General features: G+C 37.5%; 2 protein-coding genes and 1 long non-coding RNA gene across 3 annotated transcripts; 2 read left to right on the forward strand and 1 right to left on the reverse strand.

Annotated features, from left to right (window-relative positions):
* Positions 1-2397: 2397 nt before the first annotated feature.
* Positions 2398-3788, forward strand: cbln20 (cerebellin 20). The gene is made up of 4 exons (XM_034168758.1): positions 2398-2404; positions 2549-2644; positions 2765-2905; positions 3170-3788. The coding sequence occupies exons 1-4, from the start codon at positions 2398-2400 to the stop codon at positions 3595-3597; spliced, it is 672 nt and encodes a 223-aa protein (XP_034024649.1). The 3' UTR covers positions 3598-3788.
* Positions 3789-3883: 95 nt separating this feature from the next.
* On the reverse strand, positions 3884-13998 carry LOC117509170. Its single transcript, XR_004560286.1, has 3 exons — positions 13856-13998; positions 11668-11670; positions 3884-3899 (listed from the first exon to the last, which is right to left on the reverse strand). It is a non-coding gene; the product is annotated as an uncharacterized LOC117509170 (long non-coding RNA).
* Positions 7243-17201, forward strand: cbln18 (cerebellin 18). The gene is made up of 7 exons (XM_034168922.1): positions 7243-7360; positions 12625-12729; positions 12931-13116; positions 13218-13367; positions 15596-15684; positions 15757-15837; positions 16988-17201. Exons 2-7 carry the CDS (start codon positions 12636-12638, stop codon positions 17135-17137), a joined length of 750 nt encoding a protein of 249 aa, XP_034024813.1. The 5' UTR covers positions 7243-7360; positions 12625-12635; the 3' UTR covers positions 17138-17201.
* The last annotated feature ends 346 nt before the right edge of the window (positions 17202-17547 follow it).

Below are 17547 nucleotides of genomic sequence, written 5' to 3' on the forward strand. Positions count from 1 at the left end.
GATAGATAGATAGATAGATAGATAGATAGATAGATAGATAGATAGATAGATAGATAGATAGATAGATAACTACTCTGGGCATCTGAAAATAGAGACAATGTATAAAAATGAATAATGGTTATTGTGCTATTTTGTGGAACACTTTCAATTAGAGCTGAAAGTCTCCAGATTTCATTTAACATTTCAGTTTAATTGTAGCGGTGTTTAGAGGTAAAATACAATAAATAAACAAACAAAGACTGTCCAAATACTTATGGACATAACCAAACATCCACAATTACTGAAATTTAATTTTGATTGTACATTCCGTGTCTGGAAAAGAGATGAGTTTTTTAAGATATTCCTTACCAAATCTATTTTTTGTTGGCTTCATATCACTGTGCAAAAAGTTTTAGGCACTCCAGAATGTGTTGGTTTTTTTTTTTTGTGGGGGGGGGGGGGGGGGGGGGGGACAGTGTTTGTTTTCTTCATCAGTGGTTCAACAGAAATAAATTAAAATAAATGTTGTAACTTTGCTATCCAGCAAAAATTTAATGTTGCAATTGCCATGTCATGACGCTAACGACTTGTCAAACTAAAACATTTTTCAAATAAAAGTAAACAAAGAAGAAAAACTTTAAAAACTTTAAATTTTACAATTTAACAATTTGTAACAATTAAATTAAATTAAATTAATTAAAGCACCAAAAATAAATGTTGTCCTTTTTAAAGATGAAGTGGTTACACATTTTAATTATTAAAATTTGATTATACATATTACATATTTATTAACGTTTGGCGTGTTATATGTAACTTGTGCAGTAATATTTTTAAATATATAAAGTTCCTAAATTAGAAGCAACAGTAGCCTTCTTACCAACCAGACCTCAGATTTGGAAAAACAAACAGACAAACAAGCTCATTTCAAACATGTAACTTCAACTATACATATGTTTGTAAAATACATTAACACATAATTTGTATCAAGCATATGATGATAACATTATTCTCTCAGTAAGTCCAGATATGTCCAGGCCACAGACAGGTATATTAAATAAGCATTAAAAAGTGTTTTCTGTTGATCACCTGCATCAACGTTAACCAAATTTTTAATCAGTTTATCCTCATTAGATGTCTTATCAAACTGAAGAATTACAAGATAATAGATGCTTTTGTTCATGAGAAACAGTGTTAAGAACCTGGAGGGGATGGCTGCGTGACTAGGCTTTTGCCAAACCCTATCACGTGTTGTGTGGGCCGCTGAAGAGGAGGTACTGCTGGCCCACCACCACTAGAGGGCGCCCTGCCTGGAGTGCGGGCTCCAGGCACCGGAGGGCGCTGCCGCCTTACGGGAGCAGCCAGGATGACAGCTGACACCCATCACTGGAGACAGCTGATCCCAATTAACACGGAGGTATATCAGCAGGACGGCATCTCCACCTCATTTGCCGAGATATCGCTTCACCAAAGAGGTAACGTACTCAGCCAATTGTGTTGTTGAACATAATACTTTGTTGCTTTTGCGCAGATAGTGAGTGGAACAGCAGGAGACTGTATTGGACCTGTTGATAAGTACTCACATTCCTGCACTAACCTGTATCATTGTTAACGAGAGGTGGAGGTGGACTCTCCACCCTCCGTGTTGCTGGGTGCAGCCGCATCCACACCTGACTGTTTTTGTTCCTTGCCAGCAGTACCGGGTCCGACGAGCGGAGGCAGTGGCCACCTGGGGATTCGGGACTTGGCGGCTCCAGTATTCCCGGGGTTCGGTGGCAGAGGAAATCGGGGTGGTTCCGGTTCGACTTGGACAGACGTCTCCTATCGTCGAGCCTGCCCACACGACACCGTTGTTATTGGACTTAGTCGCAATATTGTAATCGGCTGTGTTGTTGTGCCTGTTTTCACAACAGTAAAAACAGTGTTATTTGACTCCTCCATTGTCCGTTCATTTGCGCCCCCTGTTGTGGGTCCGTGTTCCTACACTTTCACAACATCACGTTGATATATAATCTAGTATATCACATGCAGTTAGCTCAAACAAAAATAAAATACATATTCACAACCAAAATCTCTTCAAAATGCAGCACTGTGACCCACACTCTTTGTCTGCTGGAGTGAGAAACCTGACTGCTGACAAAAGATGATGCAAGGTTTGTATCAACAGCACAGAACCCTGGAGAGAATATCCACCTTCGTGCACAACAATTGGAAACTAAAATGTCATCACTGATAACTAGATCTCCAGTTACAGAGTCAAAGCAAATACACAGGAAGATGAGAGGAACAATGGTACAAAAGGAGGAATAAACCTGAGCCATTACATGAAACGCCCCCCCCCCCCCCCCCCCCCAAAAAAAAACCCAGCCCATATAAAAATCATTTTTCCTGGTCAGTCACTCACACTGTCCTTCCATCATCATGAGAGGTGAGACAACTCCAGACACTTGAACAGCTTTATGACTGAGACTGATTCAGTACAGTGAGACAGCACATATCTCTATCTGCTGCTTGGTGGGTTTTTTTTTTTTTCTGGTTTTAGTAACATGTCATTTTCCTGTTTTCCTCCTAGTTCTTGTGGCCCTCTGTCTGCTCGCAGCAGCTTGTGCTAAAAAAAACTCATTAGATGACGTGGATTTGGGGCGTAAAAATCCCAACCTGGGCAATGGTGAGGGATTTATTTATTTATTTTTACAGACCAAATTAGATTTGATTTTTTTGTGCATACACATATAGGACATAATTGCTTGCCTTGCAACTTTGTGTGTGTGTGTGTGTGTGTGTGTAGAGTGTAATTTGAGTAAGGCATCCTGTAAGTGCTGTCTGATGCAACAGCGGATACACAACATGTCGGCAGTCTTTAATAAAACCCTCGCTGAGCTGGAAGAAAAACTGAAGGAGAACAAACAAATCTTCAGGAAACTGAATGGTGAGAAACACACACGGGGAAGTGCGGATTATACAAATATCTTAAGTAATGAAGGTGTTTAGACATGTTGTTTTACATCACAACATTAATATGGCTATTGCACTCCACTTCTATGGAGAACGGACAGGGCCGGCCTTCTGCACTTAACCACTTGGCCACCACACCTGCCCTATGGACTTTTTCTTTTTGGTTTCCAAACAGATCGTGGCTAAAGTTTGGGAATCAATATTTTATGCTGACTATGTCTGTTCCTCTCTATTTCAGAGAGTCGTACTGCCTTTTCAGTTGCTCTAACCGATGAGCAAACATGTTATACATCCATTAACGACAGCCAGAACCTCATCTACAAGCAAGTCTTCATCAACCTGGGAGGCGGTTACAACATGACCACTGGTATCTTCAGGGTTCCCAGACGTGGCGTCTACACACTCGCCCTCACTGCCTTCAGTGATGAGGGGGCCTCTGGTATGGAGTTCAAAGCCTGTGTGAAGTTACAGGTGAACGGGACAACAGTAGTTTGGCCGGGGCAGAGAAACAGCCACGATCACAAGGACAGCGCCACTACTGTCATTGTCCTGCATCTGAGGGCTGGAGACAATGTGGCTGTCAATCTGGGCAAGAACTGCTCGCTGTGCCACGACTACAACCACTACAACACATTCAGTGGATTCCTGTTGTATGACACTGAGTAAACTAGTAAAGTGTAGCAGCAGAAACCTTTTAGACATTAGAGTCTGACAGATGTTCAATTCATCTCATCTATGTTTGACTATTCTGAGTTTGAACCTTGTCCTTGTTCTGCAACATAATTTTTACATCGACTACTGTGTTGAATGTGACAAATATTGCTGGATCTGTGAACATACACAATAATAAAGCAAGACTTTCAACAAATAGCTTGCATATTTATTTAATTGTTCATAGTTTTTATGAACTCTGTATCACCCAGGCTGCTGAGACGACTTTGTTATAGAGTGAACTATTTAAAAAAAAACTCAAATAGGAGGAACATATCATTTTATACAAAAATACTCATCCAACTGTGCTATGTTACACCTTAATTTTACTAGAACCCAAGTCAAACCCAAAGGTGATATTATCATTATTATAACAGCATGCATACAAATACTTATAAATTTAACAAGTCAAATATATTTATTGACTTCTTCTACATGTCTTACACAATAGAATTGCAATAATTATTTGCCTATAAACTCATAAAACAAGGCTTAATATGAGTTACAACATTTGGGGGTCAGCACTCCATAGGGTACTGTGACAAAATATACATTTTTTCCTGTTGACTTTCCCTGCAGAAACACAAAAGAATTACACATTACTTTCAACAATATTATTTTAATGCATATTTGATAAAAGTAATGAAAGTGGATTCAAGGACTTTCCTCTGGAATTCAACTGAACCCGGGAGGAAAAGCTTACAAATTTCTCAGGAAGATTGTACAAAAACTTTGTGTGTGTGTGTGTGTGTGTGTGTGTGTGTGTGTGGTGTGTGTGTGTGTGTGTGTGTGTGTGTGTGTGTGTGTGTGTGTGTGTGTGTGTGTGTGTGTGTGTGTGTGTGTGTGTGTGTGTGTGTGGTGGATCTGGTTCATGGTCCCAGTCCTGACCTGGCCTGAATCATCCATGAACAGAAGGTAACTAGAAGCACTTGGAGAGTGCAAACCTCCGCCCAGGCCATGGGGTCACTGATGCCATAACATCTACATGCTGTGGAATCACTGAACCTAAAAAAGTCTAACAATGATGTTTGCTCAGTAGTAAAAAAAGTTTAATCTGCTGTGACTGGATAGCATGTATCCTTAGCGCTTGGCATCACAGTTTATTGCAACTTGCACCTTTCCCAGAAGCTACTGTCATCTGAGCACTGATATTGATATTGCATGTGCTTATAGACAAAAACAAATAAGAGACAAAATTCAATTTATTATTCAACTAAACTGCAAATATATGAATTTTTTAACATTTATGAAACACTTCTCTAAATAAATAACAGTAAATTCTGAAATAGAACTATTTTTTAAGTGTCGCATGTGCTACACAAGGCCATAGGGTCACTGACCCTAAAGAGATTCCCTCCTTGGCACAGTGATCTATTCAACAATTCAGTGTTACAACCAAAACTATGATACATACACTTTTCTTTCCTTTATATTTGACATCCTTGACCATGAAAACATACCACTAGAACTTGGAATTACTTTTATGTCTTTATTAGTTCAAATGTTATTATAATATATTATAAAAATGATTTTTCAGTAATGGCAGTTTTCTTCTGGATCTAGCTCCATAACATTTGAAGCTACATCAAATCTGATGACACCTTACTGAATCAGTACAGATTCAGCTACAATTTGGTGTTAGTTGTGCATCTCTAGCTTCATTTGTCACCTCACACTGACACATATTCTATTTTCCCTATATTTTTGCATATTCTGGGTCACCAGATCCGGAATCCGGATCCCATCATCACCAAACTTTGATGTTCGATAGAACATTTGACTATGTTACACCCTAATTTTTTTCAAGCCTTTCTGCCTTGTTTTTGTGGAGTTAGAAACTAGAATGTCAAAATTCCCCCTATCCCGCAATGGTGAAGAATCCTTTAAAAATTCCTGGAACCGGATCATGATCCGGATCACCACTACAATTTAATCACTTGTTCCTCTTGTCATTTCCAACCACTCCACAAAATTTCATCAAAATCCGTTCAAAATGTTTTGAGTTATCCTGCTGACAAACAGACAGACAAACAAACAAACAAACAAACCCGACCGAAAACATAACCTCCTTGGTGGAGGTAACAATACCCACATTGCATCAAACTATGCCAAGAAGACTTTGTCCTTTTATTATTAGCATGATCCATCTATTCACAATCTAATCTAACAGACCAGATTTCAGGGCGTAGCGGATGTCATGTTACCGTTTTGTTTCGGGGGTTTTTTTGTTTGTTTTTGGTCCATTGCCATTATGTGGATTGCTCAGAAGTCAGTTTGTATTGAAACAGGATGAAACACCTGAAAGGTTCTTGTAGCCATCACGCTGATAAGGACATGTGAATAAATAGATTAGCTCCCTGGAGAATACTTACATTCTTGGTTTCAGCTTTCAAAGCAACAAAGAAAGATCAAACAAATGTCAAAGGACAAAACCACATATCGCTTTCCCAAAAGAAGCAAAAGATTGTCCAGTAATTGATGAGTGTTTTTTAATCCCATAAATGTTTAGCACAAAATGTCTGTGGGATGCTTAGTGTTGAAATAAAATGACCTGACTACTGTTATGATTTTAATATCATTTATTTGAACAGTTGAGGTGCATTGATAAAGGATGATGTTAACCAGGGATGGATGGCACAATGCGACTTTTTCATGTCATACTGGAGCCTTCAGTATCTCCTGATACCACTATAATCTGATACCATTTGACCTGTTTTAAAACAACTAATCTGTTAATAAATACATTTTTCTGGATGTACTGAGCAATCTGAGCCATCCAAAGCATCAATGCAATGACTTTGATGTGCAACCGATCACTTGGATTAGATTGGACCAGATTTTGTTTTTGTCCCCCGCCCCATCCGACTGCCCCCCCACACCATCCACACCCCGATATTGGATCCAGTATTCTGGGCCAATATTGGACTGATGTTGATCTGCAACATCAAATCAGCACATCCCAAATTACATCCATGTAGTTATTATCACTTTCATTTATTCAAAATGTATTTGAGCAATTAGATGTAAAATCCAAAAATCCATAATTTAATTCATTTCATTTCAGTTCAGTTCAGTTTGGTCTTTATTGTCATTGTATACTGTATATAGTGAAACTGCACATGTCCCTTGATGCTAATTCAGGCAAAAATCTACTTACAAAAATTTCTCAGTAAAAATACAGCTGTGCATGTTAATAATTTTGTGGTCATTCAAATTTTTCCTGAAATATCTATAAAAGAACCCAGAAATGCTTCTCTTTTCTGCTAACAAACCAACTGACGTAACATATCACATATCTCACAACTAATTCCTGTGACTTTCCAGCAGGTCATCATGGGAACACACAGTATTATTTCTGATCCCTCAGAAGGAGGAACCAGGTGGTAATGAGATCTGGGTCTTTTCCGATTGACCCAAACCACTTTTATTTCATTTTATTATCTTCTCAATTATAAGCCTTGATTTTATCTGTGTACACATTGTTATGACGACACTTCTGTCTTCAGCTTTTATAGTCCAAATAGGTGTGGCTTCAAATGAACAACAAGAACAGTTCTTTCACACTAAAGGGACATTATGTGCATGTGCGTGCGTGCGTGTGTGTGTGTGTGTGTGTGTGTGTGTGTGTGTGCATGCGTGTGTGTCCTCCTTAAAACTACGGCAGGTGATCTCCAATCTTAGTTTCACCGATTGTCAGACCTGCAGAGGAACACAAAGTGTAAGTGGTTTGTTTGTTTGTTTGTTTTGGTGCTGCTATCTTTACACAGCCCGCACTGCTTATTAATTTCTCTAATATTGGTAACTATTATGTATAATATGTATAATATGTACAGTATAAGTGGACTGCTATGAAAAGACAAATGCAGGTTTGATTAATTTTGGAAGAAATTAGAACAAATCTGCTCATGGGTCAAAATGTAATCAGACAGTTTTAGATTATGTGATTTAAATCAGTGTTTTCAAACCATTTGTGAGTTTTGTGTGTCAATAAACAAACAAACAAATAAATAAATCCTAAATAGACTGCTCCAATCAGTATTTCAAAATAATGTGCTGAGGTAAAATAGGACATAGGTATACACTAAAAATGTTACTTACATTAACCTAAAAATATACTATAATTTGTTACACTTAAATGTATTTATTTATTTATTGTATAATATGAACAAAACCTTAAATAAACTAATAAATTTAGGTTTAAGTTTTCTTTTCTTCACTTCACTTTTCTTCAGTGTATGTTTAGATCATAAAATGATATTATTTTAAGATCTAGCAGAAATGTTCTAAAAATTATTTCAGAATGAGATAACACATTATTAGTTAATGTACCATATATTATATGACAGATTTTGCAAATTATGGAGGCAAAAAATATATATGTTTATGCATAATATATTGTTGCCTACATTAAAAATGGTCCTCATGTATGCTTCTTTGTAAAATGGCCATAAATGACATAAATGGATTATGCAAGTGAATTTACAAAAACATTATAATATATATTCTTGTTACTTTTGAATTGTTGTTATATCATGCAATGTACATAAATACATTGGTACTATCTGGTAACACTCAAGGAAATGAGGTTGATACAAATTAAATTAATAAGTAATATTTATGTCAAACTTAATTCACTTGAGTGTTACAATTAAAGAAATTAATTCATTTTCTCGTTTCCCTGTACTACTACAGTAGTAATAATAATAATGAAATTGTTATAATATATATTCTAATAATTAGCATTGTCATCATTGATGTTGTTCTTAATTGATACTTATTATTATTTTGTTTGTTTTTATTATTGTTTTTATTATTATTATCATTATTATTATTAGTACTACTACTACTACTACTGTAGTAGTACAGTGAAAAAGAGAAACCTAAATAAATTGCTCTAATTGGTAACACTCAAGGGAATTAGGTTGATCCAAATTAAATTAATAAGTAATATTTATGACAACTTTTTATCTTAATTTGGACAAATTTAATTCACTTGAGTATTACCAATTAAAGCAATTTAATTAGGTTTCTCTTTTTTCACTGTATTACATAATAATAATAATAATAATAATAATAATAATAATAATAATAATAATAATAATAATAATACAATTGTTATATAGTCTAATAATTAGTATTGTCATAATTTCTGATGCTGTTCTTAATTGATACGTGTTACATATTTTATAATAAGATGCAATTATCTAGGCATGTCTATTAGACCCCATTCCTACCAGGCTGCTCAAGGAAGCCCTACCATTAGTTAATGCTTCGATCTTAAATATGAGCAATCTATCTTTATTAGTTGGCTATGTACCACAGGCTTTTAAGGTGGCAGTAATTAAACCATTACTTAAAAAGCCATCACTTGACCCAGCTATCTTAGCTAATTATAGGCCAATCTCCAACCTTCCTTTTCTCTCAAAAATTCTTGAAAGGGTAGTTGTAAAACAGCTAACTGATCATCTGCAGAGGAATGGTCTATTTGAAGAGTTTCAGTCAGGTTTTAGAATTCATCATAGTACAGAAACAGCATTAGTGAAGGTTACAAATGATCTTCTTATGGCCTCAGACAGTGGACTCATCTCTGTGCTTGTTCTGTTAGACCTCAGTGCAGGTTTTGATACTGTTGACCATAAAATTTTATTACAGAGATTAGAGCATGCCATAGGTATTAAAGGCACTGCGCTGCGGTGGTTTGAATCATATTTATCTAAAGATTACAATTTGTTCATGTAAATGGGGAATCTTCTTCACAGACTAAGGTTAATTATGGAGTTCCACAAGGTTCTGTGCTACCAATTTTATTCACTTTATACATGCTTCCCTTAGGCAGTGTTATTAGAAAGCATTGCTTAAATTTTCATTGTTACGCAGATGATACCCAGCTTTATCTATCCATGAAGCCAGAGGACACACACCAATTAGTTAGACTGCAAGAATGTCTTACAGACATAAAGACATGGATGACCTCTAATTTCCTGCTTTTAAATTCAGAGAAAACTGAAGTTATTGTACTTGGCCCCCACAAATCTTAGAAACATGGTGTCTAACCAGATCCTTACTCTGGATGGCATTACCCTGACCTCCAGTAATACTGTGAGAAATCCTGGAGTCATTTTTGATCAGGATATGTCCTTCAATGTGCATATTAAGCAAATATGTAGGACTGCTTTTTTGCATTTGCGCAATATCTCTAAAATTAGAAAGGTCTTGTCTCAGAGTGATGCTGAAAAGCTAATTTATGCATTTATTTTCTCTATGCTGGACTATTGTAATTCATTATTATCAGGTTGTCCTAAAAGTTCCCAAGCCTTCAGTTAATTCAAAATGCTGCAGCTAGAGTGCTGACAGGGACTAGAAGGAGAGACCATATCACCCATATTGGCCTCTCTTCATTGGCTCCCTGTTAATTCCAGAATAGAATTTAAAATTCTTCTTCTTACTTATAAGGTTTTGAATAATCAGGTCCCATCTTATCTTAGGGACCTCTTAGTACCATATCACCACAATAGAGTGCTTCGCTCTCAGACTGCAGGCTTACTTGTAGTAGAGAAGCTTGAATCTTCGACTGGACTGGGTTGCTTGACGTTTCGCTTCAAATCGCAGAAGCTTCCTCAGCTAAAATTCTTGCTCTGGAAGTCTGACTTCTGTCTGACTCTTGTGGAGAAGAATAAAACAGAAGCCAACAAAAGCTGGAGTTTTAAACCTAACCAGACCCCTCCTACTGAGAGGCAGACTGCTATAGGCTAGTGACTAAACAACAGCTCTAAATAGCAACTATTGTGCTCTAGTTAGCACACCTAATGACAGGACAGCTGTCCCTCTAATGAAGGGATGGATGCCCTTCTGATGGCCTTCTGATGCCCTTGATGATGTGAATGACTCATTACCATGAACAAAAGACTGAAACTCCTTTGACCTGAGTACCCCATTGTAAACAGGGGATAAAGTGTGTCTCAGACCCTCTCCCCGGTTAAGGCTGGGTTTCAAACGTTTCACAAAGAATGCCTTCTTGACCCCTCTCTCAAACCATTTCTTCTCTCTGGCTAAGATTTTAACTTCCTTGTCCTCAAACGTGTGGTTAGTGTCTTTAAGGTGGAGATGAACCGCAGACTGAGGTCCACTGGCACCCTCTCTGCGGTGCTGGTATAGCCTTTTGTGTAAGGTTGCTTCGTTTCACCTATGTAGTGTTCGTTACAGTTTTACCTGACATCTGATAGAATACACTACATTGCTCTGTTTGTAACTAGGGATCCTGTCCTTAGGGTGAACTAATTTCTGTCTCAAGGTGTTAACCGGTTTAAAGTAAACTGGGATTTTGTGCTGTCTGAAGATCCTCTGTAGTTTTTCCCCTACTCCTGCTAAATAAGGGAGAGACACTCCTCTCCTTCTTGTCTCCGTCTCCTGTCTATCTGGTCTCTTTGTTCTCTGGGACTTCCCATCTCCACCTTAAAGACACTAACCACATGTTTGAGGACAAGGAAGTTAAAATATTAGCCAGAGAGAAGAAATGGTTTGAGAGAGGTTAATGAGTCATTCACGTCATCAAGGGAGCCATCAGAAAGGCATCCATCCCATCATTAGAGGGACAGCTGTCCTGTCATTAGGTGTGCTAACTAGAGCACAATAGTTGCTAATTAGAGCTATTGTTTAGTCACTAGCCTATAGCAGTCTGCCTGTCAGTAGGAGGGGTCTTGTTAGGTTTAAAACTCCAGCTTTTGTTGGCTTCTGTTTTATTCTTCTCTACAAGAGTCAGACAGAAGTCAGACTTCCAGAGCAAGAATTTTAGCTGAGAAAGCTTCTGTGATTTGAAGCGAAACGTCCTCGCATCAAGCAACCCAGTCCAGTCGAAGATTCAAGCTTCTCTACTATGGAAACCACCTGGACAACTGAGAGCCTACACAGAAACATTGCTTACTTGTAGTTCCTAGGGTTTGTAAGAGTAGAATGGGAGGCAGAGCCTTCAGCTTTCAGGCTCCTCTCCTGTTGAACCAGCTCCCAATTCGGATCAGGGAGACAGACACCCTCTCTACTTTTAAGATTAGGCTTAAAACTTTCCTTTTTGCTAAAGCTTATAGTCAGGTGACCCTGAACCATCCCTTAGTTATGCTGCTATAGACTTAGACTGCTGGGGGGTTTCCCATGATGCACCCAGTGTTTCTTTTTATTCACCTCTTTTTGCTCTGTATGCACCACTCTGCTTTTAATAATTGGTGATTGATCTCTGCTCTCTTCCACAGCATGTCTTTTTCCTGATTCTCTCCCCTCAGCCCCAACCAGTTCCAGCAGAAGACTGCCCCTCCCTGAGCCTGGTTCTGCTGGAGGTTTCTTCCTGTTAAAAGGGAGTTTTTCCTTCCCACTGTCGCCAAGTGCTTGCTCATAGGGGGTCATTTTGACCATTGGGGCTTGTCTGTAATTATTGTATGGCTTTTGCCTTACAACATAAAGCACCTTGGGGCAACTGTTTGTTGTGATTTGGCGCTATATAAATAAAATTGATTTGATTGATTTTAATTAATGATAAAATGAAACTGAAAAACTAAATGAGAGTCATAATCATGAAAGACAATTAAAAAACAAAAACAAATTCACTACTGTTCAAATGTTTGAAAGCAGGTAATTGATGTATTTTGGTTCTGAATTAAAGTCCATATTGAAATCTGATTCTGAGTGATTACTTGTAATGTACTTGTAAACAACACTAAATGTCTTTATCATATTGATTTTTTTCCACAACTTAAATTTCAGTATTAACAGATATTTTAAATAAATAAAACATGAAGGTTACTTCAAGTGTTTTAAATATGAGTTTTGTTTGAACACTTTATTTTGTATAGTTGTCAGGTTTTTACTATAACAACACACTTTTGAATATAAGCATCAATAATGTGATTCTAGCCTCTACATAGAGAAGCACCATAAAAATAAAATATGACCATAAATGATTGATTTTGTTTTTTGTTTTTTTTTCTTGTTCAGAGTGGTGGAAAATGGTCAAACTGTTGTGTTTGTTCCTGTTGGGGACGCTGTGTCTCTGCTTTGGTGTGGGTGCCTATGAATCATCCCACATGCTGCAAGCTGCATGTAAGATTACAACAACACACGACTGATTTATGATGATTTAATGTGCTCACTGACAGCCAGCCGGGCTTTAATGCCTTGCTCAAGGGCAATCTGATAATAGTCCCTGAAGGAAAGCTTTCCCTCTTCGAGGCAGGCCTGTTTGTTTGTTATCGTTTCCTCACTTTGGACCCATCTGACTTACTCGTACTTGTGTCCCTGCAGTGAATTTTAAGGGTCCGCTGCCGTGTGGCAACTGGGACTGCAGCTGTGCTTTCAAAGGCCAAAGTGAATGCTGCTGTGGTGCCAAGGACTTGTACAGGGTGGAGGAAAGCACCTTTAGCAGACTGCACTCTCTGTGGGGTGCCATTACAGAGCTGCACACACACACACACACACAGGCGGTCACAGGTGAAAACACACTGACGGCACCTTCACACACACAAATCCTTTGTGGGAATCTCATGTTGTGGTTGAGTTGTACTCAGTAAATTCTTTATGTCTTTGACCAGACCTTCAGATTTCCTTCAAAGCCAGTCTGACAACCACTAACTTCAAAGCGATTGGAGGTGCAGATTGCTTTGGTCCATTCACAATTGATGTGCCCATCCCCTACTCCTCCGTCTCTCTGAACCACGGCGGTGGATATTCTCCATTTCTGGGTAGGAAACACAAACACAGAACAGCTAACCATTTTGAGATTTGGACAAACCAAGGGGATGCATACACAAACATGTCTAAGTCAGTCAAGATGTCTTGGACTTCATTTACATCAATCATTAAGAAATACAAACAGTGTCTGAAACAGGCAAATAAACTGGGGCAGGACTGTGACTTAGTGGTTATTGTTGCCTCACAGCAAGAAGGTCATGGGTTTGATTCCCACCGGTGGCCTTTCTGTGTGGAGTTTACATGTTCTCCCTGTGTTTGCGTGGGTTTCCTCTTGGTGCTCCAGCTTCCTCCCACATTAAAAGACATACAGGTTACGTGAATTGATAACTTTATGATTGCCCAGGTCTCCCTTGCAAAAGAGGTCTCGATCTCCATGGGACTAACCTGGATAGATAAAGGTTAAAAAAAAAATTAGTTACTGAGTCTCACACACACACACAAACGAGTGAGAGGCACACGCAGCGTTAGGTTTTTAAACTGGAACAACAGACATTAATTTCCCCTCACTGAGATAAAAGCCAAGAATGTGCATGTGAATGAGCATCATAGGGTCCAAGCACCAGGGAAGCTGGTCGATGATTTTGTGCTGGTTTTTGTTGTTTTTTCATTGTTGTTGTGTTTTGTTTTTGTTTTGTTTTTTTAGGCACAAAAAGTGACTGGGAAGCCTAAAACAGGTAGAGCTGAAATGGGAAATTTACAGGGTTGGCATTTGTCAGAAAAAAACTCACCATATACAAAAAAATGGCCTGTGAAAAACGCTATGTGGCGCTTTAATGAAGAAAAACGTGTTGACACTAATAACTTTTGATTCACTGGGTTAGCCACAGGAAAACTTTATGCCGTTGCGATCAGTGGAGTGAGCCCATTCTAACAGTGTCTAAGAGTATCTGTTCCAGAAACCATACTGTGCACCGGCAACATTTCCTGTATGTTCATTTCGTGAATTGTTTTGTAATTTGTGTCTGTAGCATGGCCCAAGCAGAGGGTCACACCTTTGAGTCTGGTCTGGTTGAGGTTTCTTCCTCATAGGGAGTTTTTCCTTACCACTGTTGCTCTGGGGGTTGGTAAGGTTAGACCTTACTTGTGTGAAGCGCCTTGAGGCAAGTTTGTTGTGATTTGGCGCTATATAAACGAAAATAAATTGAATTGAAACAATTCAGGTGCAGTGCAGTGCAGGTCCCACTGGTTTCACAATATTGCAAAATATGCAAAATTTGTCTGATTAAAGTCTCATTAAACTTCAATAAAGTGGGGGGGAGGTCCAAATTCATTGACATATTTGAACATTTTTTTTTTTTAAGTAATGCAATAGCTACTTTCCCTAGCAACTAATTACTTTTATAATGTGTAACGCTGTAATTCAGTTACTAACACTTACTTTTTGGGAGAAGTAACTCGTAACTATAACTAATTACTTTTCTAAAGTAACATGCCAAATACTGTAAATAATTAAATATATAAACATTTTTTTAAATGTAGTAATTATATTTTGTGAGTGCAAAGTGAGATACAACAACCAAACAATTCAAACACAGAAGACAAAAACACAAATCAGTTCTTATTTCTCAACTGTACTCACTCCATACACAACACAAAAACCAATGCAGATCACTCAATATTAAAATAATTGCAAAAACCAAGTTACATACAAAATGATTTTCTTAGAAATAATGATTAGTTAAAGGTATGTAAGATCTCAAAAAATATGCCTCTTTAAACTTGAACAGAGGTTATATATTTAACTTATTTATATTTACTTACATAGTGTGTAGAAAATGAATACATATGTATATAAATAAGCAGATTTAATATGCCTAACTAGGCACACAATTCTCCTATGCACCGGCATGGACTCCCAAAATTTCCTGTATTTTTGTTTTGTCAATTGTGTTGGTAGCATAGCCCAAGCAGAGGGTCACCCCTTTGAGTTTGGTCTGCTTGAGGTTTCTTCCTCAAATCATTAGAGGGAGTGTTTCCTTACCACTGTCACCTGTGTGCTTGCTCTGGGGGTTGGTAAAGTTAGACCTTACTTGTGTGAAGCACCTTGAGGCAACTTTGTTGTGATTTGGAGCTATATAAATGAAAATAAATTGAAATTGAAAAAATAATGAAAAAACTAGTTAACTTACTGTTTGATTTGTGGTTTTCGCTTGCCAGGTTCTTGGTTTACGTTCAGAATACATCTTTAAATTTCACTTTGCTTTGCATACTTTCCCAGGTATCTTCACTGCTCCGCGGGCTGGTGTTTACATCTTTTCAGTCACCGTCTATTCTTTCGTTGAAGTAAACAGCCGCCTGTATCATAAGGTAAAAACCCACAATCTCAACAAAGATCATTTTGCTTGCTTGGTTCTTATTTCTATACCATTAAATGTGCAGGTCCAGTTAATGAAGAACGGGCAGCCGTTGGTGGCTGTGTGGCAGGACAACCAAGAAGATGCTGAAGACAGCGCCACCCAGGTATTAGTCGACACAGCTGAAGACAAAACATAACATGATTACAGCTAGATACTCAGCAGGAAATGGTTGTAATTACTTATCAAAGTTGGACACTATTCTAACATTACAAATTACATTCATTATACAGGTAACAATGACACAAACAATATTGTGTTACCACGTAAAAAAAAAAAATTTGAGTTTATAAGTACACTTGTGTAAGCATGTTGCCTCCAAAAGAAAAAAAAAAATGTCACTTATTTTGCTCATGATGTTTTTGTAATTTTAAAACTCAATACGTCCTGATCATTTTGGGGTGTCATAGATTCTGTTTTAAAGTGCAAGTATCCCAAACAACTGAGCATTACTACTGATTTGAGAGCAGATATTCAGATTGGTTTATGGTGATCAGGAGCACAATGAGTTAATTCTGTAGTACAAACACAGACACAAATAAATAATTTAGGTCATTTAGTCAAAGTCTGTTTATATATAATCAACATATCCATAAAAACCAATAATTACTGGTTCAAAATAAATTTCTTCACTCAAAAAGGTGGAAAAACATTTAAAAGTGAATCACAAATTATGCACAGTAATTGCAAACTATAATGCCAACATATCATATGCTCATTACAGAGGCATTACATATTTTCTTTAGAATTTCTTGTCTCAAACTAATGCTCAAAAGCACTAATATTCAGTTTTGAACCCCCATCTACAACATTATCCCCCATATCAGAAAAAAAATTCCACAATATAAAAAATGTCCTTAAAAAAAAAAACAAATTTACTTTGACTTCTATTTCATTGCAGACAGTATGAACCCAAGATACAGTAGTTACTTCTTTTTTGTGTGTGGTCAACTTAATTTAATTTGTTAATATACATCCATTTTTGCATTTCAGGCCTGCGCACTATTAAAACAAAGAATAACTCAGTTTTTTAAAACTACCTACCTACCTACTCTATTATTATTATTATTATGATTATTGTTATTGCTTTTTTTGTTATCAGAAACACTCAACTTTTTCTCGAAGGTCAATTGATTTTCAAAGCTAATCCACTAATGAAAAAGTTAGTTTCATTATATTAGCTTGTAGCTGACGAGCTGAACTGTGAGCACTGCTGATTGTACGAATGGTGACACTGTTTAATGTGTCTTTTTCAGGTCGTGGTGCTGATGATGAACAAAGGCTGTCAGGTCTATGTGAACCTGGCCGCTGGGAGGAATCTGTGTTGTGCAGACTCGAAAACAGAGTGTGAAAACAGATACTCGCTGTACAACACCTTCACTGGACACCTCCTCTATCCTCTTTGAACAATACACGAACCTCTTATTTTTTCACTCCACCACCATAAATTAATACATTTATCCCCATTCAACTAAGAATGGTCTGCATCTGTTATCTCTCCTCACCCAATAAAGGCACATTTGTTACCTGCTTTGGGTTACGGCCCACAGTTTAAGAACCACTGGTGAACAACTGATATATATATATATATATATATATATATATATATATATATATATATATATATATATATATATATATATATATATATATATAAAACACAGGTAGAGTCTCTCTACCAATAGACAATCTCTACACACACACACACACACACACACGCACACACACACACACGTACAGTGAGGAAAATAAGTATTTGAACACCCTGCAATTTTGCAAGTTCTCCCACTTAGAAATCATGGAGGGGTCTGAAATT

Source organism: Thalassophryne amazonica, chromosome 4 (assembly GCF_902500255.1).
Source record: "Thalassophryne amazonica chromosome 4, fThaAma1.1, whole genome shotgun sequence".
Taxonomy (NCBI): domain Eukaryota; kingdom Metazoa; phylum Chordata; class Actinopteri; order Batrachoidiformes; family Batrachoididae; genus Thalassophryne; species Thalassophryne amazonica.